This window comes from Fusarium verticillioides, chromosome 3, assembly GCF_000149555.1.
Source record: "Fusarium verticillioides 7600 chromosome 3, whole genome shotgun sequence".
In the NCBI taxonomy this organism is placed as follows: domain Eukaryota; kingdom Fungi; phylum Ascomycota; class Sordariomycetes; order Hypocreales; family Nectriaceae; genus Fusarium; species Fusarium verticillioides.
In genome coordinates, this window is record NC_031677.1 from 1700675 (window position 1) to 1721229 (window position 20555).

The 20555-nt window shown below is 49.6% G+C and overlaps 9 protein-coding genes across 13 annotated transcripts; 4 read left to right on the top strand and 5 right to left on the bottom strand.

Annotated features, from left to right (window-relative positions):
• Nucleotides 1-28: 28 nt before the first annotated feature.
• On the bottom strand, nucleotides 29-3193 carry FVEG_08037 (leucyl-tRNA synthetase, mitochondrial). Its single transcript, XM_018896808.1, has 2 exons — nucleotides 2578-3193; nucleotides 29-2527 (listed from the first exon to the last, which is right to left on the bottom strand). Exons 1-2 carry the CDS (start codon nucleotides 3085-3087, stop codon nucleotides 164-166), a joined length of 2874 nt encoding a protein of 957 aa, XP_018754336.1. The 5' UTR covers nucleotides 3088-3193; the 3' UTR covers nucleotides 29-163.
• Nucleotides 2991-6006, top strand: FVEG_08038 (methylenetetrahydrofolate reductase (NADPH)). Its single transcript, XM_018896809.1, has one exon. The coding sequence runs from the start codon at nucleotides 3764-3766 to the stop codon at nucleotides 5783-5785; it is 2022 nt and encodes a 673-aa protein (XP_018754337.1). The 5' UTR covers nucleotides 2991-3763; the 3' UTR covers nucleotides 5786-6006.
• An 86-nt stretch (nucleotides 6007-6092) lies between these two features.
• FVEG_08039 (hypothetical protein) lies at nucleotides 6093-8780 on the bottom strand. The gene is made up of 6 exons (XM_018896810.1): nucleotides 8457-8780; nucleotides 8130-8394; nucleotides 7873-7903; nucleotides 7620-7743; nucleotides 7314-7490; nucleotides 6093-7228 (listed from the first exon to the last, which is right to left on the bottom strand). The coding sequence occupies exons 4-6, from the start codon at nucleotides 7723-7725 to the stop codon at nucleotides 6519-6521; spliced, it is 993 nt and encodes a 330-aa protein (XP_018754338.1). The 5' UTR covers nucleotides 7726-7743; nucleotides 7873-7903; nucleotides 8130-8394; nucleotides 8457-8780; the 3' UTR covers nucleotides 6093-6518.
• An 82-nt stretch (nucleotides 8781-8862) lies between these two features.
• Nucleotides 8863-10796, bottom strand: FVEG_08040 (hypothetical protein). Of its 2 annotated transcripts, XM_018896811.1 has the most exons (3): nucleotides 10319-10796; nucleotides 10035-10253; nucleotides 8863-9981 (listed from the first exon to the last, which is right to left on the bottom strand). In XM_018896811.1, exons 1-3 carry the CDS (start codon nucleotides 10495-10497, stop codon nucleotides 9501-9503), a joined length of 879 nt encoding a protein of 292 aa, XP_018754339.1. In that variant the 5' UTR covers nucleotides 10498-10796; the 3' UTR covers nucleotides 8863-9500. The 2 variants fall into 2 exon arrangements, with proteins under 2 accessions (XP_018754339.1, XP_018754340.1); XM_018896812.1 differs by having other exon boundaries at nucleotides 10035-10796.
• Nucleotides 10797-12597: 1801 nt separating this feature from the next.
• Nucleotides 12598-14125, top strand: FVEG_08041 (hypothetical protein; the record flags this gene model as incomplete). The annotated part of the gene is made up of 2 exons (XM_018896813.1): nucleotides 12598-13627; nucleotides 13680-14125. The coding sequence occupies 2 exons, from the start codon at nucleotides 12598-12600 to the stop codon at nucleotides 14123-14125; spliced, it is 1476 nt and encodes a 491-aa protein (XP_018754341.1).
• Nucleotides 14126-14565: 440 nt separating this feature from the next.
• On the top strand, nucleotides 14566-15641 carry FVEG_08042 (cytidylate kinase). 2 transcript variants are annotated; one of them, XM_018896814.1, is made up of 2 exons: nucleotides 14566-14744; nucleotides 14800-15641. In XM_018896814.1, the coding sequence occupies exon 2, from the start codon at nucleotides 14814-14816 to the stop codon at nucleotides 15477-15479; it is 666 nt and encodes a 221-aa protein (XP_018754342.1). In that variant the 5' UTR covers nucleotides 14566-14744; nucleotides 14800-14813; the 3' UTR covers nucleotides 15480-15641. The 2 variants fall into 2 exon arrangements, with proteins under 2 accessions (XP_018754342.1, XP_018754343.1); XM_018896815.1 differs by having other exon boundaries at nucleotides 14566-14729.
• Nucleotides 15642-15721: 80 nt separating this feature from the next.
• Nucleotides 15722-17663, bottom strand: FVEG_08043 (hypothetical protein). 3 transcript variants are annotated; one of them, XM_018896817.1, is made up of 3 exons: nucleotides 17348-17653; nucleotides 16957-17283; nucleotides 15732-16901 (listed from the first exon to the last, which is right to left on the bottom strand). In XM_018896817.1, the coding sequence occupies exons 2-3, from the start codon at nucleotides 17057-17059 to the stop codon at nucleotides 15886-15888; spliced, it is 1119 nt and encodes a 372-aa protein (XP_018754345.1). In that variant the 5' UTR covers nucleotides 17060-17283; nucleotides 17348-17653; the 3' UTR covers nucleotides 15732-15885. The 3 variants fall into 3 exon arrangements, with proteins under 3 accessions (XP_018754344.1, XP_018754345.1, XP_018754346.1); XM_018896818.1 differs by having other exon boundaries at nucleotides 16957-17155; nucleotides 17213-17460; XM_018896816.1 differs by having other exon boundaries at nucleotides 15722-16901; nucleotides 16957-17663.
• A 250-nt stretch (nucleotides 17664-17913) lies between these two features.
• Nucleotides 17914-18388, top strand: FVEG_16239 (hypothetical protein; the record flags this gene model as incomplete). The annotated part of the gene is made up of 2 exons (XM_018905477.1): nucleotides 17914-18130; nucleotides 18372-18388. 2 exons carry the CDS (start codon nucleotides 17914-17916, stop codon nucleotides 18386-18388), a joined length of 234 nt encoding a protein of 77 aa, XP_018754347.1.
• FVEG_08044 (hypothetical protein) lies at nucleotides 18316-20491 on the bottom strand. Its single transcript, XM_018896819.1, has 2 exons — nucleotides 19669-20491; nucleotides 18316-19521 (listed from the first exon to the last, which is right to left on the bottom strand). Exons 1-2 carry the CDS (start codon nucleotides 20232-20234, stop codon nucleotides 18750-18752), a joined length of 1338 nt encoding a protein of 445 aa, XP_018754348.1. The 5' UTR covers nucleotides 20235-20491; the 3' UTR covers nucleotides 18316-18749.
• Nucleotides 20492-20555: the final 64 nt, after the last annotated feature.

Here is a 20555-nt window from a genome sequence, read left to right on the forward strand (position 1 = left end):
CTCTATCAGGCTCCGACGACCCGCATAGTCCGTATATATCAACTTCACTTCGCATAATGATAGCTCTATCTCACTAGAACTGCAAAGCATCAAATGTCTATCACTGTCTATTTTGTCTTTATTTTACAGATATCGTACAATCGGCTTGACCACATCATGGCGTCTATTTTAAAACAAAATTGATCGTCTTGCCTCCTCTTACAGGAATCGCTCTCTTAGCGGCGCGCAAATCGTATGGCCCTTCAGAAAACCGCGCAGCACCCTCCTTAGTAGCAAGAATCTCCCTAACCATCCAGTCCCGAAGCTCATCGCCAGACAGCTCAGCTGGAGGGGCGGGGATATCGACCACACCACGCACCTTGCCATTGACCTGTACGGCGCAAGGCTGTATTCGCGGGCGAACGAGCTCGGCCAGGGAGTTGTCAGGCACAGGGAAGCTGGCGGACGAGAAGATTGAGGATGCGGAGGGGCGAAGAAGTGCCCAGCATTCCTCGGCAAATGCGGGCGTGATGGGCGCCATCATAGAAATAAGAGCACGAGCTGCTTCATGCTTGACAATCGGGCTGGCAGCATCATTTTCAGCCAAGGTATTAGTCAGGATCATAAGATCCGACACCACAGTGTTGAGGGAATATACTTCCTCATAAGACGTAGTGATTGATGTAATGGTTCGTTGGAGATGCCGCCAAATGGCTCCTTCAGCATCCCATTGTTTAAGCTCTTCCGTGGACGCAGAACCAAGACTCTGGTGTTTCTCAACAATATATTCTCGGGCGGTAGTTTCTTGATCAGAGGCTTCTGAAGCGATGACTACAATCTGATCGTGGAGTCGCTGAAGCCAGCGGGTGACTCCTGAAATCTTGGCCTCGTCCCAGTTGAGCACGTCACCAACAGGGGCTTGGAACAACATGTGGGCGCGAGTAGCGTCAGCACCGTATTTCGAGATGAACTCGGAGGGGTCTACCCCATTGTATTTTGACTTTGACATCTTCTCGAAAGAGACATCGGCCGTTTTTCCGGATGACACCACCTTGGGCTGATTGGGATCAGTCAGGTCAACTTCATCGGGCTTGAGGAAGCGGCCGTTGTCAGGGTTGATGTATGTTCTGCCGTGGACCATGCCCTGAGTGATGAGGCGCTTAAAAGGCTCCGCAGAGTTGTAGGTTTCCTCGTTGTATTGAGGAAGCAGAGAGGTCGACGCCAAAAACTTGAAGATGAAGCGGGAATAAAGAAGATGGAGAATCGCATGCTCGATACCACCGATATAGGTATCGACGGGAAGTGTTCTGCCAGCTTCAGGAGAAAATAGCTGTTCCTGGTTATGAGGATCAGCAAACCGAGCATAGTACCAGCTCGAGTCAACGAATGTATCCATGGTGTCTGTATCTCGTCGGGCGGGGCCGTTACACTTGGGGCAAGTGGTATTGACAAATTCAGGAGACGACTCCAAAGGACTTCCATTACGCGTCTCTGCCCAGTCCACATCAGGAAGCTTTACAGGAAGTTGTTCGTCTGGCACAGGAATCGGGCCGCAGGAGTCGCAGTGAATGATGGGAATAGGAGTGCCCCAGTACCGTTGTCGGCTGATCAACCAGTCTCGGAGACGCCACTTCTCGACAGGCTTTGCAAGATCAGCCTTCTCAAGCAGCTTGACAATTTCTTCACCAGCAGCCACTGAATTCTTGCCCTTGAAGGAACCACTATGTTCGGTCATAACTCCATGCTCGACAAAAGGCTCGTTCTTCATAGCTGTTGTTGACCCATCCTCTGATGCAGAGAGAACTTGTCGGACTGGCACATCGTAGTGATGTTCTTTCCAGAACGCATTGTCACGCAGATCGTGGCCAGGAACACCCATGACAGCGCCTTCACCATAATCACCCAAGACATATGGTGCAACATAAACTGGCAACGAGACCTTGGTGGCATCGGGAGTCTCCTCATGATATGCAAGTGGGTTAATAGCCCGCAGGTGAGGCAACAAATAGCCGACCTTGGAATCCGCAGGTAGACCAGGGATGGTGTCGATGAAAGCCTGTAGCTCAGGATCCGAAGCAGCGAGCTTAGCTACGATCGGATGACTAGCAGCAAGAGCCACATACTGAACGCCAAAGAGTGTATCAGGCCGAGTGGTGAATACTTCGATCGCTGCATGAATATCGTGGCCCATGGCTAGAACGGGGAATTTGACTGAAGCGCCGGTTGATTTGCCCAGCCAATTCTTCTGCTGGGCCAAGACTCTCTCCGGCCAAGCATTTTCCTTTGCGAGTGCCTCAAGTTCCTCGAGAAGGGCTTCACGGAATTCAGAGATGCGGAAGAACCACTGCTTGAGTTTGCGCTTCTCGACCTTTACACCGGACCTCCACGAGTTGCCATTAGCATCAACCTGCTCGTTTGCAAGAACTGTTTTGTCCACAGGGTCCCAGTTGACCTCAGCTTCGGCTTGGTAGGCAAGACCTCTCTCGTGCAACATGAGGAATAGCTTTTGTGTGTGTTTGTAGAATCCGGGATCACAAGTTGACAACTCCTAAAGGTAGATTAGAACGGCAATCATGATCTACATGGGACAGAACCTACGCGATCCCAATCCCAACTCCCATTCATGAGTTCCAACTGCTCCTTCATCTTGGCCATGTTACTTCTTGTCCATTTTTCTGGGGCAACTCCTCGTTCAATCGCAGCGTTCTCAGCTGGCAGGCCGAAGGCATCCCATCCCATAGGTAACATGACTTTTTCGCCCCTTAGTGTTCGGAATCGAGCGACGACATCGGCAATGGAGTATACTCGCAAGTGACCCAAATGGAGGGTGCCCGAGGGATATGGAAACATTGGCAGCACATAATGCTTATCCTGGCCATCTGTCCCCTTTTCGGAGGCCTTAGAAGTCTCATGAGACTCTCTCCACCTCTGGCGCCATTTTTCATCTATTGAAATAAGGTCGATAGCGTAGAACCGTCGTGATGGTGCTCCAAGAGTCGTAGTTTTAGTATGGGCGATTATCGGATGTCGAATTGAGCTGGAGGAGAGGCTAGACAAAGCACGCCGAGCCGTGGCGCAGCTCATGAGCCTTTGGTGCAGCAGTGGCATTGGTACGCAGGCATGATACGATCCAGAATCGCATCAATTGGGTCGAATTGGGTGTAGATGAGACGTTTACACTTGAGACTTGAAGCTCTGTTGTATTCTGCAAGCGATAGGTACCTTAGTAAAGTGGTTGAAATTTAGGTGGAGCTCGGACCACTTCGATACATGGGTCACCACTTACACGATAGCCGTCTCCATGTACCGTCGGGTGCGTCATGGCTGCTAACGTCCAGTGGCCAACCCGAGAGCGGTCGCTGAAGGCCGCTAACAATTCAGTGTGCAAAATGATGTACCCCGCTAACTTTGTATGTAGTATTTATGGATGCCCCGCCACAAAACTCGTCCCTCCACGATCTAGAATTGGATAAAGAAAAGGGACTCGACTCGTCTCGTTTCATTCCGAGTTATCTCCTAGAGTCGAGAGCCACTCCCCTCTTCTCCTGAGAACGATAGCTCTTAATCGTTAAGAGAGAGCGACAAGTCAGCTTTGAGCTAACTGCCCTTTCCGGTATCGCATCTCTCCTCACCTTCTACTCCAATCAATCATCGACGGTTTGATAGTTCGAGTGTACCCCCCGACGGTATCCGTCCAACTTTGAGTCTACAACTTTCTCAATTCACAGACAACGAATAAACACGAATCATTGGACCATCAAGATAACTCCCACCGTCCGTCGCAATGGACAAGATCACCGATCGCATCGCTGCTCTGCCAGCTGATGGCACATACTTCTCTCTCGAATTCTTCCCGCCCAAGACCGCCATGGGCTTCTCTAACTTGCGAGACCGTCTTCACCGAATGGAGCGTGCCCTCCGACCGCTCTTTGTGAATGTCACCTGGGGTGCGGGCGGCAGTACATCTCAAAAATCACTTGAATTGGCCGAGCTGTGTCAGAGAGAGGTCGGGCTTACAACTTGCCTGCACCTAACATGCACCAATATGAGCAAGAAATTGATCGATGAGGCACTTTCAGACGCGAAAGCACTGGGAATCAGGAACATTTTGGCCCTCCGAGGTGATCCCCCACGAAGAGAAGAATACCGCGACCCAGAAGATTCAGAAGACGATGGAGGCCAGGACTTCAACTGGGCTATTGATCTGGTCAGATATATCCGCAAGACACATGGAGACTACTTCTGTATTGGTGTTGCTGCCTACCCCGAGGGACATGCCGAAGAGAGCCATCCTCTCGGACAAAGCTTGGAGCATGATCTCCCTTACCTCGTGCAAAAGGTGCAGGCTGGTGCCGACTTCATCCAAACCCAGCTTTTCTTCGACATCGAAGCATACGATCACTTCGAGACCACATTAAGGGAACACCCCAGCGGTGCCTTCGAGGGCATTCCCATCATTCCAGGACTCATGCCAATCCAGAGCTACCAGATGATCAAGCGCACAACCAAGCTGAGCCATGCCAAAATTCCAGACCATCTCCTCGCACGCCTCGACGCTGTCAAAGGTGATGATGAACGGGTAAAGATGGTCGGGGTGGATATCGTCAGTGAATTGATAGACAAAATCAAGGACATCAAGTCCAAGACACCGGGTCCAAAAGGCTTCCACTTTTACACGCTCAACCTGGAGAAGGCCGTATCTTTCATTCTGGAGCGGGCGAATCTCATCCCTGACCCTCCGGAGAACGAAGAAGCCATCGCAGTGGACGAACTTGCCATTCCCTCGCTACAGATCAATGGCAGCGCCAACATGCGTTCTAGCAGCCACTCCCGCTCCCGGCAGTCAAGAAGACATTCTTCTGTTGCCTCAGACCCCCACAATCGTGTGATTGTTGGTGATAGGCCAGCGATATATCCCGAGTGGGAGGCTACTGGACAGGAGGCCGGTGTGCGTGCCGAAGCAATCAATACCCGTGCAAACACTCTCGCCATTTCGGAGGGCGAAGGCGTTTTGGGCCGCGAGGCGACGTGGGATGATTTTCCCAATGGTCGTTTTGGTGACGCCCGATCCCCCGCCTATGGTGAGATTGACGGATACGGCGTAAGCCTCCATATGTCTGTAACGCAGGCTGTCAAACTTTGGGGTTACCCCAAGAAACGGCAGGATATCAACGACCTGTTCGTCAAGCATATTCAGGGGGAGCTCTCCGCCATCCCTTGGAGCGAGGAGGAGCTTCGGGCTGAGAGTTCAACCATTCAACCTAACCTCCTGCAACTTAACCGCAAGGGCTGGTGGACTGTCGCCTCCCAGCCTGCCGTCAACGGCTTGCGATCCAGCGACGGCACCTTTGGCTGGGGTCCACCCAACGGCTTTGTCTTTCAGAAGTCGTTCGTCGAATTCTTCATCCCCACCAACGAATGGGACATTCTCAAGGCTAAGCTTACGTCGCCGGAGCTGCAAGACTCTGTATGCTTCTACGCCAGCAATGCACGCGGAGATTATCTCTCATCGGACAGCAGCGATCACGTGAACGGTTCGACGGAAGCCGGTCCGTCTACAAATGCCGTGACATGGGGTGTGTTCCCCGGAAAGGAGATCATCACGCCTACTATTATTGAGGAGGTTAGTTTCCGAGCTTGGAGCGAGGAGGCTTTTGGAATCTGGGGTGAATGGGCCAAGGTTTACGGTCGGGGTTCTGAGAGTGAGAAACTTTTGAGCGGCATCAAGGATGATTATTGGCTGGTCAACGTGATTCATCATGACTTTGTGGAAAGAGATGCTTTGTGGCAGCTTTTGTTAAGTTGAGCAACATGTCTATCCTAAGAGACGTAAACATGTCAATGAAAAAGAAGGCCAAACAAAATCGAGCAACTCCTGAGCGAGGCTAGTCTCATGCGAGCCATGAAATACTACTGAATCCACGAGAACGTGTCAAGGTAATTCGATACTCAGCTTAAAAAATATGACTCGGATCAGAGCCCTAATACAAGACATCCTTACTATAATCTTGCCAGATAATTGCTGCCCTGCACCTGATGCGGTGGTTTTTGGCATATCATGGTATTTACCTTATGATGTTTATGTCACAGCCATAAATTACAGGGCACCACATTTGAAGACTCGCGTTGTTTATTGAAGTGAGCACAATAGCTAGCTAGAATTCATACACGCCCCATACTATTCATGCCCAAATGAACCCTTACTAAGTGGCCGGCTAAGACGCTATGAAGTATGCCGAATGCCTGGTGTCAAAGGAAAGAACTGAATGCTTTTGAGTTGCGGGAAAAGGGGGTATCTGTGCTGGGAAAACAAGGGCCAGGGCATGAAATATGATCAAAATACCGACATCAAGGCAGTAAAAGCCGATCGAGCCATATGTCGCCAACAAAAAGAACCGGTTCCGCATTCGTGCTTTTGTGGTATGTTGTTTAGTACACTCTGTAGAGCTTTCATCCATATTTTGGTACTGTATCCGTGAACCTTTGTCAACGGCATCAGCTAATGCTCAAGTCAGAGATCGCGATTCGAGATCGAGGGTTCAGATCTCTCCGTCACCCCATTCCATGTAGGACGAGTCATCGGGAGGTGGAGCACGATGGGTTGCCGCGGCTGAGAAGATGTCGGGATATCCAAAGCCAACTGAGTTGATCATGTCGAGACCAGAATTTCTGGCCATGGGCGGCTGAGGCTTACGCTCTACGTTGCCAAAGATGGAGGTTGGAGCAACAGGCGCAGAAGAAGGGAGCGCTGCAGCAGTGAAACCGACAGGAGCCGAAGTAAGACCTGGGGTTGGAGTAGGGGCATCCTCGTACGGAGACTCGCTGTCATTGTACTGCGCAGAAGCGTCGGCGATAGTAGCAGCGGCCTTCCTGGCAGCTGTACGAGAGGGTGTAGGGCCACGAGGAGTACGGCCAGTTGTCTTGACTTTCTTTGAGGGAGTATGATCCATGTCATCAAAGTTGAGCTCATCGTCGTCTTCATCTTCTGAGCCAGAACGCTTGATGGGATTCAAGGGGGTAAAAGAAGTCTTGCGTTTTGATCCCTTGCCGGATCGACTTCCAGGCTGGCGCGAGGGAGTCGGTTTGGACGGAGTGTTGGGCAGCCCGGACGCGGTCCCAAGGCTGAGGCAGTTGGCGACATCGCCGCCATTGTTAGCGGCATAACGAAGAGCCTCGGCGTCTTTCTTGATGGTCCGAAACTGAAACTGGATGCCATCTGCGGTAGATTGGCCAAAGTATTTGGCGATATCTATGGAGAATGAGTCAGTGAAAGCTCATTACAAGAAATCGTGATGATGATATTGGATAAAAGGAAATCAGGCGGGGAATCGTACTGTTCTTGTCAATAGCTCCCTGTGTGGTAGGGAGGAGGTTTTCGTCGGTAGTCAAATCCTTGACATCAAGCCCTTGCTCACGGGCCGCATGGATGATGCTGACAGTTGCCCGAACCTTGCGGAATCGATGATTCAGCGCATGGTCCGTCATGTCAGAGCCGTAACAAGCGGCGATTTCTGGGGAAGAGTCAATCCTCCTCCTGCAGACTCAGCATTATGGGGAGGGGACACAAAGAGTAAGGGCTTAAGGCCACAAGAGACCTTTTGAAACAAGTGCGACAAGATATAAGGAAATCGTCCTCTTACCCTTGTAGTTCCACTTGACGTCGGGATGAGCGGCTACGATGGCGCGAACCATACGGGCCTGAGCCTCGTAGGTTTTGTAGTTGGCTTTGGCATTTGCGGGTGCCATGGCTTCGGGGGAACGTGTCTGAGAACTATTAGCCGACGTGACCAGTAACGCTGAAGAGTCGCATTGGTTGTATGTCTGAGAAGCCGTATCAAGGTAAATATACTTGGGGGACGGGATAGTGCTTGGTGTAGCCAAGCTGAAACTAACCTTGATCAAGGAATCAACAGTAGATTGTTTGCTAAGAGTGAGAACGGTAAGCGGATACTCGACTGCCGGTGACGTTTTTTCAAGTCGGAGAGAAGTGCTGGAGGGAAGAAGAAAAATTGTTGCAATATGATGATGATGATGTGTGGCTGGGATGAGATGAGATGAGGAGGTTATAGAGACTCGAATGCGAGTACAAGATGAAATAAGAAAATTATACTATGATGTGACAAGTAGAAAGTAAATAGTTCACTACTTACCTAGAATTAAAGAGCAACGAAGATGTGATTGAGATGGGTGAAAACGCATATAATATAGAACTGCAATGCGAAGTGTGAATGTGAAGAAGTTGGGGTGAAGATGAAAAGAGGCGGAAAAGAATATAGTAAATTTTGACTGTGATTCACGGTCGAATCCAATAAGTCCTCGAGTTATGGAGAGATGGAAATTTTGGTGCCCACACAAACGAGTTGCGCAGTTGTTTCCAGGCTTGGTCAATAGTGGTTGAGGATAATGGATATCAACCTGCGATGTTTGGTTAGTTGCTGGGCGACCAACTATGCGACAACCATGGAGAGGCAACCTACCAACCACAACCCGCGACGAATGAAAAAGAAGATGAAAGAGCATAGAGATAGAGGTATAAGCTCGCTGAACGAGTTGAGTCTTGAGGAACAGGGCCCAGAAAAATAATGCAATTCAGTGATCGGCTGATCTGGGCATTTGTTGACTTGCAAAGGCCTGTCCTCATAAGAACGGTGGCCAAGTCAATATATGCCACTGCTACGGCAGTGTTGCACCACAGAGGACTCGACAAGCCAGAATAATATGTGAATGGTTCAACAATACAGTAATTGAGCGAGTCTGCGGTCAGTAGAATGCAAACAATGTCAATATTGACTATATCTTGAATAAGTTTTGACGTTGAGTGGCAGAACCAAAGTAAAGGGGCTGGCAATTGGCACGGTTGTGGGTGCAGTGAGGCTGAGATATCCCGATACCTGCAGTCTTGGCCAATACAAGACCAGCACAGAGCAAGACTGGGCTGACATACAGATAAAAGTAGTGACTATGGTATTATGTATATTCATATTAATCAATGTTCTATTGTATCTCTTCGATGATCCCGCTCAAGATGCGCATTTAGCTGTTTGATAGATACCCCAGGCATGTATTCCGCTATCACAACATAACGGTGGTGGGATGCCACTGTAGCTGAAAGTGGGTGGGACTTTGCCTTGCGCCTGTTTCAAAAACAATGGAAGCCAGGATCTGCAAGACCCAGTCCAAAACTGAGACCCGGCTATCGCTGGGCTTGCGTAATTTGTGGGGTCCTCTGAGATGACGGGAAATGCTCAAGACGAGGAAGATATCGCAATGTCACTCAAAATGTCTTCTTGTTGTGGTCGCTCAGCTCTTCCATGGACTCGGCTTTTCTGACTCCGCCAGGACAGAATCTCACCTTCATTTCAAGCTAGCATCGCTTTTTACCCATCTCTTTCAAAGAACCTCCTCTCTTATCCTGATGTTCCAGGCGGCTTTCCACTCCAGCAGGTTTCTATTCAGATGTATGCATCAAGATCCAACATCACTGTCATTAGATCATTTATATAATCATAGGCTTGAACGGCTTATTTAGCCTCTTCGGCGCCAACAAATGGTGCGGGTCGTCGCGTAGGGGTAAGACTCCGGCTATGACTTCGTGTAGTTGACTTGGGTGCTTCCCATTCGACCATGGGGTGTTCCTTGATTTGCGCTGGTTCCTCGGGTCTATTGTAAAGCAAGTACTGGAAACCAAGGAAGAAGTCGCACGAAGCCTGGAACATACCGGAGATCTTGAACGACCAAGGAATTCCGGCTTTTGATGTAAAGAACCAGAAAAGCTTCATGGTATCACCGCCAATCCACGCAGCCAGAACCGATAATCTGAGGCCTTTAGATGACCTGGACCGCATGTTGACCAAGATCTGAGGGATAGGGAGAGTCGCTTCCACGCCGAGTCCAATGCATCCGATGGTGTTCGCATATACGGCGTACAATCCAGGCATCTGGGAAAGGAGAAGCTCCAAAAACACAAGACCAGCCGCAAAATACATAATAGCATGCCAGTATCTATAGCCAGTTAGACCAAACAAACTGACATATAAATGAAGAAAAGACCCTACCGTCGAGGGGATCGCCATTGCCAGAAGTTATAGGGGCGCTGGAAGCCCGTTAAACCATCATCAGCACCGGCAAATGGCAAACCGGCCTCGCCACCCTTGGTAGGTGGTGGAGGTCGGTAGTCGAGGGCGACTTTCAGGAGAGCTATTTGGACAATGACCATCAGCAGCGACTGAAGGAGCAGACTCGTATCGTATTGCGCTTGGGGCCAGTAGAAGATTCTGTTTCGGGAAGCGCGGGTCAGCTATATTCCGTGCTAATCGTGTCGCGACGGAAGAGATCGAACCTCAGGAAAGACGCGACAAGCATGATGAGAGGGATGTCGAGCGAGAAGCCCGCACTGGTCTTATTTCGGTACATGGAGACGATTTGGTCGGCGTAGGAGAGGATGGGCGACATGACGATGAAAAAGGGGGCCACCCAGGCCGTAAGCTCCATCACCCATCCCACGAATCCTGACTCCATTTTGTCGTTCTTTCGAGAGGAAGGGATCGAGTCGAGTTTGTTTGTTTGGTATGTTCTGTGCGGTAGAGATTCAACGCGACCTCAGGTCAAGATTAAAACGACAAGATTGGGATGCGGATGACGAGGACGATGATGACACCTTCATTCGAACGACAACACGCCTGAGATACTCCAAATTAGACAAGTCGATATGTGGTAAAGAGAAGCGAACGACCCAAATGCCGGAAACAACAAGAGGCTGAAGAGAATAAGTTTTGAGGTGAGAGACAAAATTCCAAGTGAGAAGCGGCGTTGAATCGAGTGGGTAGGTACATGGGTAAAAGGGAGGTCAAATCGACCAAGACAGTCTAGTCGGTCTTAGGTAATTGAATTTTGATAATGGCCGTTCTAGAAGGGGATTGGCCAATCATGGCTGATACTGGGGTGGGCATCGGTCATCCCCGCTGAAGTTTCAGTGAGCAGAAGCTTAGCTACGAGGCTCTGTCTTGAAGCCAAGCCCCTAATGCTGCCCTGACAGTAGCAAAGACAAGGCGGGCCGCGGCTGTCGGCACTTGAATGCTTCGTCCAATGGGGAGGCTTGAAGCCATATGGATAGTCCCGACGACCTGGGATTAATCTCCATTCCAGGACATTTGCTTATCCCGGATTGGCTGGTCGTTTTACAGTGCATCGAGACACGCGTTCCCAACCGTAAGTCTTCGTATCTATTAATATTTTTTGCTGGTCTCGTCAATCTCTATGAAACAGTCAGTGATCGCGCCCTCTGCTTTCGAGGACTATTCCATGCAAGCAATTGTCAACATTGTGCTACTTGTATTCCTGCTGTTGGCATCAAGCGGAAATTGCAACGGAATTATTGCAGTGATCATCCTCGTAATGCTTTGGTCAGTGCTTTCACTCTTTGCTGTTTGTGGAAGAAGACTGCAAGGGGACATTCCCACCCATGTTAATTGACCACAGCCAGTTGACAAGTTGCCCCTTTGAAGCAGAGACTGGGAGTAACGCCAACGGTGATAAACTCATATCACATTGAATGCGGTGGGTTCCTTTGAGGGGGAGATCCTATACGAGGCGACAATACATTCAGCATGAAAGCATGGTCTATTTGAAGTAAAGGTGAAGATTGGTCTCCCTCATGATTGACAGCAGCTTCATGTCCTTGCAGAATTTGTGAAATTCTCCAAAAACTGCACTTGATCCTGCTAACAATGAAAGATCAAGCGATCAGCAGCGAAGCAATCAAGATTTTGGGCTACGGGACACAAACGCTACTACAAAGACGTATCAGTATTGTGATCAGGTTTGGATCATCAGTCCTAAACTCACTCGCGTTAATTCGCTTTTCTTTCCTAATGCCTATGTATCATTGCTAAAGTTAATTGGTCCCAGCGGGACAATCGCATCGAATCGAACGCCACGACAAGTAGGTACTGATCCAGAGGAGCGTAGACACAAGTTAATCCCTAGTCAGAAAGTCGATGACAACCTCAGCGGATACAGTAACTTGGGAAGAATAAGGAGATTTTACTGTGTATTGCCAACTTACCCTCAACGTTATAAACTTTAAAAGCCAAATGATGATATCCTTGATTGTGTTACTTATGAGGAGGAATACCGATGATGAGTTAAACGGAGAGGCTATTCAACGAAAACGTTTACAAACTTTATATTTTCTACGCTAATTACCTACCAAGTATAACAGCCTTTGGGTAGAGAGCCGTAGACCACAAAACGCAATTCTGTAGACTCACTCCTAACTACAGCCTTAGGTGCACTGCCGATTGGCATATACGTCAATCACAGGTTTGTGTATTGTTTCTCAATGCTGCCTGATTTTATCTGTTGTGCATCAATAGAGCCTATTGATATCCTATTGTTAAACTGGGCGGCAGCGCCCTGCCAGTGTCAGCTCGGCTTGCTATTGTTCTCCTCCTCTTCTCTGAATCACTGCCAGCCCCAGGCCGCATAAAAGCTCACAACTTTCTCCTTAACTCCTTATCATTTCATTTATATCCTCGACTTTCTCCGCTGAAAATCTAGATATCTTTGATTCACTTGCTTCTTGCTCTTTCACTCTCCATCACATCGCATCAAAAAGCCATGGAGTTCACGACTCCTGACAGACGAGAGCGTCCCTCGCGAGCTGCGGCCCCTAAGTGTTTTAAGGATCCCGAAAGCGACTCTGACGAGCCAATCGTCCCGCGCTACCGCTCTGTGTCTTCCGCGAGATCTCGATCAATTCATGTCAAAGATGAGACTGCGCACTCCAGCTCTGATCCTGCGGTCGAGACTTCTCCCCTTCCCACCTTAAACCAGTCCGCTGTGCTTAAGAAACGATCATCCTCCGACGAAGAAGCCGACTCTCCCAACAAAAAGGTGCGGAAGATTGTTCTTAAGTCCAGCAAGTCTGCGACCGCCAGCAACAATACTGCCACCCCCAGGCCTGTCACGCCGGATCTCTCGCACGTTGATGATTCGCCCTCGGACGACCTTTCTGGCATCCGAAGCCTCCATAAAGGTCTGGCATCTGTCCAGAAACGAATTTCAGTTACTCTACGCAAAACTGAATTAGCGGTTGAGCTTGACGCGGCCAAGAAGAAAATCGCTTCCCTTGAACGCCAACTCCTCCAGACTAGTTCACCGGACGATAGCACTTCCAAGCTCAAACAATGTGAAAAGGAACTTGCCGCGGCCATGAAGAGAAATAATAGACTGCTTAACGACAACGTTGATCTCACCAGAAACCTCAAGGACAGGCAGGCCTATGCCGACTCGTTGAGAAGGGAAATAGCCATCATGGTAAAGGAAAAAGACCCCAACTTCAATGATGCGTTCAAGGTGCCCGATGACGAGGTCGTACGTGCCTGGGACGGTATCAGATACGGCATCTTCACCTTCGTTGCTCAGGTCCTCACAGTAAAACCTTACCGAAAGGCGGCACCTCGGGGAGCAAACCACAGCGTGGTCGAGGCGCTCAAAAAGGAGCAGAAAAAAGACATCAACCTGGCTGAATTCCATTTTGAGCAGTATATCTGGAAGTGCCTTGTTCGTGACATTTTTCAAGGTGAAGCAGCCATCTTCGGTGGTCCTGCAGGCAGAGTTTTCCAGTTGTTCTGCTTGGACGTCTCTAGTATGACCCCCAACTTATCCATATTTTACTGTAATGTATTAACAAAGCACAGAGATCGATTGCGAGAGCATGCCAGAACTGAGTCGTGTCAAAGCTCACACAGCCAACCTTTTAAGTAAGCAGTTCGACGAAAACAACCAGAAAGAGGCTATGGGCATCGTCGACAGAATGAAAAATGACCTAGCTATCTTCATGGACCCTGGCCAGGAAGACAAGGCGGAAGAGAAGCTTAAAAACATTGTCGACAAAGCGGTCAAGTTGAACAACTACTTCCTCAAGTCGAGGGCATTCTTCGTGACAGACTGGGGCATCGAGGAAGAGGGCGATGACTTTGACGACCTCATTGTTCGCCACAGGAGTGGCATCCAGGGCGGGAAGCCAGTCGTTGGGATTCAGATCGCGCCCAGACTCAGCAAGATTGGCAATGCCGATGGCGAATTCTTCGGCTCGACTGCCATGGTCATTTACAAGCCAATTGTCACGCTGAACTATGAATAATGGGTGCAAGCCTGTATTCGAGAATATCATGTCATTGCCAGTTGGGATGAGGTCGTTCGTTGCCAGGCTACGTATGAAGATGTCGGTAAGAATCTTGGAGCAAGTCTAGGCCTAGGTTAGAGGTCGGGTTTCAGGAGTATGTCCAGCATATGATCTGGAGAAACTGTATTGTATGTATCGCAAGGAATCATCACTTGCAGCTGATCAAGGATGTGTCCATGGGCTGGGAGATTCTCGCTATATTCGAATGGTGGAGGCAATACAATCAAGGACTCCAATTAGCGCATGAGAGAGTAAATTCTCTCAAAATAGTTGTATGTTTCTATCGAGGTGGTCGCTGATGTTACATTGCGGTTGATCTGATACCTAATTTAAAGGCTGATCTGAGGTTGAGCTTGTAAAGTGGGCTGTAGCAACATCATGGATGCCTCAGGCTCTACGCGTATTGGACACCGCTCAATCCAAGGGTCTAGTCCACTCCTCCTCGTCTTGGCAGCATCAACACGATCGATCTTCTATCGACTAAAAGATCAGGCTCCTCTTCCTTGTATTTCCCTTCCCTAAAGGACCTTACTTATACCTAAATGATCCCGCATTGACAAAGGTACCCAATCCAAAGGTAAACCCCTCTTCCATGATGAAACTCCTCAGCTAACCTCGACCTACAACTACAGCTCTATATCTAATCATGCCTGCTATCGAACAAGATGCGCCCGCGACCATCGCGCCCCAAAAGTCAACTCCGACTTTCGACCCTAAGGATGTGACCGTCATCTTCGTTCTCGGCGGTCCTGGCGCTGGTAAGGGCACTCAGTGCTCCAAGCTTGTCTCAGATCACGGCTTCTGTCACTTGTCAGCTGGTGATCTTTTGCGCGCCGAACAGGAAAGACCCGGTTCACAATATGGAGACCTCATCAAGGATTATATTCGAAACGGCCTCATTGTTCCCATGGAGGTGACTATTGCTCTCCTCGAGAACGCCATGGCTGCCGACCTTAAGGCAAAGAATTCGCAAAAGGGGCGCTTCCTCATTGACGGCTTCCCCCGCAAGATGGACCAGGCCGTCAAGTTTGAAGAGACTGTCTGCCCCGCCAAGCTTGTTCTTTTCTTCGACTGCCCGGAGGATGTCATGGAGTCTCGTCTTCTCGAGCGTGGAAAGACCAGTGGTCGTGACGATGACAACGCCGAGAGTATCCGCAAGCGTTTCCGTACTTTCATCGAGACCAGCATGCCTGTCGTTAACCGTTTTGAGGAGGTTGGCAAGGTTCTCAAGCTCGATGCTACCCCTCCTCCTGACGAGGTCTATGCCAATACTGAAAAGGCCCTTGCTGAGAGGCTGGGCCCTGACTTTTAGCGATAAAGCGGTATAAATTGGAATTGCATACATTTGGGAGAAGCTGTGCCGGGGTCGGGCTGTATAGAAAGAAATTCACTAATCCATGTTGCTAAGCCTAAGAAATATGAACACTTTGCGTCTCGGACTATAATAGAATACTCTTGAATACCTATGCCGGGTCCAGTCGACGTGTAGTTTATACTGATTGACAGCCACCGGTGTAATCTAAGCCGACACGACGAATATACCTCTAACAGATGGATTCGTTCTTGAGGCCACACGAGAACTAATCTGATACTATTAACTAACCACTAAAAGGGTATATCTCACTACATTACCAAAGCTCAAAGCTTCTTACATCATCATCATCATCATCATCATCATAACCATAACCTTGCCAGGTCTAACCTGACACTTAACACGATCAGTTGTCATCATACATCTTCATCAAACCAGCCTTGATATTCGTCATTTGCCTCCTGTGCATTCGTTCACGGTTCTCGAGTGCAGTAATACGCTCTTGCATGGCAGCAATTTTGTCATCCTTGATCTTGAGGCTTGACCGCGCAGAGTCACGGCCGAGAACAATGCCCTTGGTGCGACGTGCTGCAGCTTCCAGGATACTCTGTACAGATGACAAAACGCTATTGTCGATTTGTTGGCCTCTCAAAAGATTCATAACTTCGTCCGTCACATCGTAGCTCGTCTCCGGAGGGCTACTTGCAGGAGGTCCTTGCGTTCCACATGGAGTCTTTGAAGGTGTCGTGGTGGCCGACAGAGTCGTAGATGACATCGAGGGAGTATCTTCAAAGGAGACTTGCTTCTGTCTCTTGGATTCGCTGGTGGGAAACAGCGTACGCGATACAGAAGGAGTTGGCATCCCTGGGAATGAGCGGGTAGTGGTGGGAGTGGTAAAACGGCTCTGGGCGGCCTTCTCGGCGCTCTTGTCCGCAATAGCAGCCATCTGCCGCTCTTCATCCGAGGCAATATCGCTGAACTCGTCTTCATCTTGCTCGAAAACGTCGCGCCGTCTCTTGGTAGGTCCACGAGTGGGTGTCTCAACAGCTGCAGTAGGCGGAGAGGGCAGCTTTGAATGGTCGGCAATTTCTGCTTGGTTTCTGATCGATTTGGGCATTCGAGTATTAGCTTCCGAATCCTCGCCGGATTCTGTGCTGTCGGCAGAATTATCGTCGCTCTGACGCCGACTCGGAGTCACTTGGTAGCCATACGACACAAGTGATTGCTGTGTCATGGGTGGAGGTTCAGATTTGGAGGATTCGCTACCTCTTCGGGAACCCCTCAGCCCCGACTCGCGTACCTTGGCCTCGTCCCTCCAGAGGAAGAAATTGCAATCATCGCACTTCCAGAAAAGTTTGCCGTTGTTCGGTCCAGACTTCTTCACCTCACGGAGTGTGGCTTTCTGGCGAGGTTCACAGTTACCTTGAGAGATGTCAGAGTTCAGATCAATTATGAGGCGGGAAAAGTTGTCACTTACACCACCAGTGTCCATCGCTATAACGGCCCTTGGGCATGCGCTTCTTCTGCGACCGCGGCGTCTGAGGGTCTCTTTGACTCTTCGACCTTGGTGTTGACACCATGATGAAGGTGGAGTTGGCGTAGCAACTAACTAGACTAGATCTGTAGACGGATGAAAATGAGACGGCACGGCAACCACAATGATGATCTCGTTTCGTCTTCAAAAAGTCAAATGATGTCAATGAAAATGCGCCCTGCGCCAAAGCGGGAGCTACCGTTTAAGTATGTGTATAGTATCCGTAGTCGTTCGTACCTTGTGAGCTCATGCGGGGTGCAAATGCAAGCGCTTAACATTGAGACAGAGCTGAGGTTAATCGTAATGTGAGAGGCTGGTTTGATAGGCGACTGACAGTTGAACCAACCACCAACCACCAACCACCTCGTTGCATAGTAGCTGAGCAATGCTTCTGCTCATTCCCAGCAATTTTATAAATATATAAAATCTTGGTTCATCCAAAAGGCTTAGTAGTAGTTTGATTTGTACTCATTTGAAATGAGCCTGAACAAAGTCGGGATACTTGACTGGGCTTGGTCCCTTGTTCGAACAGTCCTTACACTGACAGACTGACCTAGTCACCATCGATGAAGACTATACGGGATCGGCTGTTAGTTCTTAATGATGAACTCATCACAGAGGATTGAAAGTCATAGTCTGTCTTTATCTGCTGATGCTAGGTAATCTACCTAGAAGTACTACCGTTTCTCAACCTAGGTGCTATGAGAAAGGTCACGTGACTGCTCATGTCCAATCCTCGCCTGATTTTGCCATACGATCTCATACCTCAATATGGTCCCACCTGAACTCATCACTACATACTTCAGTTCATCGATTGCTTAACCCATCCGACTCTCAACAGAATATATCTAGACTGTAATTACACATCAGTCTGAAGAAGCCAGGTCTTGGTCGCATTCAATGGCTTCTCGCATGTCTTTCCAGTCCGGGCGCTTTGTGGCTTCGGCCTCAAGACTTAGTCCTTTCACCTCCTCTTCTCTGGCTTCTCGAAGCAGCCGTTTCTATTCTTCACAACCGCCAAAGCCCCGTCGTAATGACGAGGTCAAGTTCTGGCCTTTCGTAGTCGTCATTTTGGTGGGAACTGGAGGCTATGTTGCCCTTGTCAATCAACGCAATGGTAAGCTACGCTTGTTTATGTGCCCATTCTCAGTATTCACTCTCGAAAGATTGTGCAATGATAGTGCCATTCCTGCCATGAAAACTTTGTCTACTCTAATTTGCGTTGCATTGTGATGCTGCTCACAGATTCAATAACTGTAAAGATATCACTAACTGTTTCATAGGACGGATACACAACCCAGATCCTCACAAAAAGTTCACGTCATCATTCTAATGTCTCCGTTCTGTTGTTTCAAAAGGCCACGGCAGTCAATAAAATATGTACAATATAATAACAAAACGCCCCTTACACGCCTCCTTCACACAATACTCGCTCTGTGTTTAACATGCACTCAATGTTTGTTCTATTTTGAAGAAGAGTGCCATGACACCATCTTCGCCTAAATGCTGGGAAGGTAGAAGACCAATATGCTCATGAAACCGGCTACGCCATTCGCATTAGCAACCCTTCGTTCGCTGGATTCCCTCTCTCATATGCCCAACGATGTATTAACACAAAGCAGGTATAACAATGCCCCCTATTCCCAGAAAAAAAGCCCCCTCATTTTTCTTCCCCACGACTGCTCTAGTCTTGTTTTTAGTCATGTCCCGGCATATCCTTCTCTGCTTTGCCTCGTCTAGTCGTCATCTTCTGTCCTCTCCCGGGGCTCCCTAGGTTCGCGGGGTTCGCGAGGCTCCCGGTTTTGGTTCTGTCGGCGTCTACCACCATCTTGGTTTCCGCTAACGCCGGCGTTGGCGACCTTGCGCTCCAACTCTTGGATCTCACGCTCCTTCTGTGCCTTGGCGTTGGCCTGCTCCTGGCGCAAAACGCCCAGAACGTTCTGCAGGGTTGTCCTCCAGTGGTCAACCCTGTTGGCCAGCTCCTGGTACTGCTTCTGGCCAAAGACGCGGTATGTGACCTTGTGAACAAGGAATTTCTGGCGTTGCTGGGAAAGCTTGCCCTCAACAAGTCCGGCACGGATCACGTCAATGGCCCACATCTCAATCTCGGTCTCGGGAATCTGGAGAGCCTTGGTGATCTTGGAGTACTCGATCTCGCGGCTAGGGGTGGAGGCAGCCAAGCTGGAGAAAGTCAGGAGGCGCATCTTGCGGTGAAGCTTCTCTTGGTCGAGCTTCTCCTTCTCAACCCAGCCCTGGTGCTCGTCGTTGAAGTCGTTGTAATCCTCCAGATCCTGCTCAGCAAAGATATCGAGGAGTTGCGAGTAGACAGGGTGTGAGTCGCTTAGGGCCTGGACGCTTGGAATTCCCCGCAGGTCTTGAAACAGGAAGTGGTTATTGGAAGTGAGTGCCTTCTTGACGGCACGAAGAGATAGTCGCTGGGCCTCCTCGGAGGAGATGGCATCGCCGTCGAATGTTCGGAGAGCCTTTACGACGTACTCGTAGGCTTGTCTGTCAGACTTTTAGCAGGTTGTTCAGCAGTTGAACCATACAGGTGCAATAAGTGTCTGCAGACATTCCCAGGAATTGTTCCAGGCTAAATCCCAAGTCGCCAGCAGCAACACTCGCGCACACTGTACACATAATAGAACAACTTACTGCTCCTCACCAGCCTCAATGGCAACCTCGGCAACCTCCTCATAAATCTTTCGCTGGAAATCGGCGTCGGTGCCCCACGTAGCAAGCCATTCGGGTAGCTTATCGAGATATGTGCGCAGACTCTCAAACATGCCGTGGGTTCTCAGGAACTTGAGAATTTCCATGAAGACGCGAGCGCGGACGGGGTCGGCGGGGTCGAGCAGGTTAAAGACAGTGGTCAGGGCGTTGAGTGACAGGCCGGCGCCGTGGACTGGAGAGTTGAGGAGAGGCTTGGCAAAAGTAGTGCAGAGAGTGGGCAAGAACTTCTTGGGGTCGGAGGACATCAGGACAAGATGGGTCATGAGGTTAGAAGCGGCGGTATACTCCTTCTCGGGGACAGTGTTGAGGGCTCCAGAGGCCGAGACTAGTTTGGAAATGACCTCTTCTTGAGAAGGGGGCTTCTCCAGGCTCAGAAGCTGCTTGGCATCCTCAGCCTTAAGGTAGTCGGCCATCTCGGCAGCGAGGTCCTCGAAAGATCCATCGACAAAGACCAGAGTGGGCTGGCCGACAGTCTTGGTTTCGGCCATGTTTGCTGCCTTTGACTCCCTCGCGGGAATGGTAGTTCGATATAGAGATTTCGGTCGCGGTGATGGTCGAGTGACTCGTTCCGGCTTAGGCGGTGCGGACGAGAATAGAGCAACAGGAAAAGAAGCGAACTCCGGGGACGCGCGGGGGGACGATCTCGAGGCGTTTGTAAGGTCGACAAGCGGATAAATGTGAAGTTTCTCGTCCCAGACGAATAGCCCTCTGTGGTGGGGCCTTGAACCCCGCCAGATAGGTTTTCTCCAACCTGGTATGTGTGGGCGCTAAGCGATAAATCACGTGAAGATAAGAACCGCCTTGGTGTA

Coding starts and splice junctions, on each gene's coding strand:
- FVEG_08043 (XM_018896816.1), bottom strand. CDS start 17,059: ATGGTGTCAACACCAAGGTCGAAGAGTCAAAGAGACCCTCAGACGCCG. Junction 16,902..16,956: donor TAGCGATGGACACTGGTGGT/GTAAGTGACAAC, acceptor ACATCTCTCAAG/GTAACTGTGAACCTCGCCAG.
- FVEG_08042 (XM_018896814.1), top strand. CDS start 14,814: ATGCCTGCTATCGAACAAGATGCGCCCGCGACCATCGCGCCCCAAAAG.
- FVEG_08038 (XM_018896809.1), top strand. CDS start 3,764: ATGGACAAGATCACCGATCGCATCGCTGCTCTGCCAGCTGATGGCACA.
- FVEG_08044 (XM_018896819.1), bottom strand. CDS start 20,234: ATGGCCGAAACCAAGACTGTCGGCCAGCCCACTCTGGTCTTTGTCGAT. Junction 19,522..19,668: donor ATTGAGGCTGGTGAGGAGCA/GTAAGTTGTTCT, acceptor AAAGTCTGACAG/ACAAGCCTACGAGTACGTCG.
- FVEG_08040 (XM_018896811.1), bottom strand. CDS start 10,497: ATGGAGTCAGGATTCGTGGGATGGGTGATGGAGCTTACGGCCTGGGTG. Junction 10,254..10,318: donor CTTGTCGCGTCTTTCCTGAG/GTTCGATCTCTT, acceptor TTCCCGAAACAG/AATCTTCTACTGGCCCCAAG. Junction 9,982..10,034: donor CAATGGCGATCCCCTCGACG/GTAGGGTCTTTT, acceptor AACTGGCTATAG/ATACTGGCATGCTATTATGT.
- FVEG_08039 (XM_018896810.1), bottom strand. CDS start 7,725: ATGGCACCCGCAAATGCCAAAGCCAACTACAAAACCTACGAGGCTCAG. Junction 7,491..7,619: donor CGTCAAGTGGAACTACAAGG/GTAAGAGGACGA, acceptor ACTCTTCCCCAG/AAATCGCCGCTTGTTACGGC. Junction 7,229..7,313: donor GGGAGCTATTGACAAGAACA/GTACGATTCCCC, acceptor CATTCTCCATAG/ATATCGCCAAATACTTTGGC.
- FVEG_08037 (XM_018896808.1), bottom strand. CDS start 3,087: ATGCCACTGCTGCACCAAAGGCTCATGAGCTGCGCCACGGCTCGGCGT. Junction 2,528..2,577: donor GGAGTTGGGATTGGGATCGC/GTAGGTTCTGTC, acceptor ATCTACCTTTAG/GAGTTGTCAACTTGTGATCC.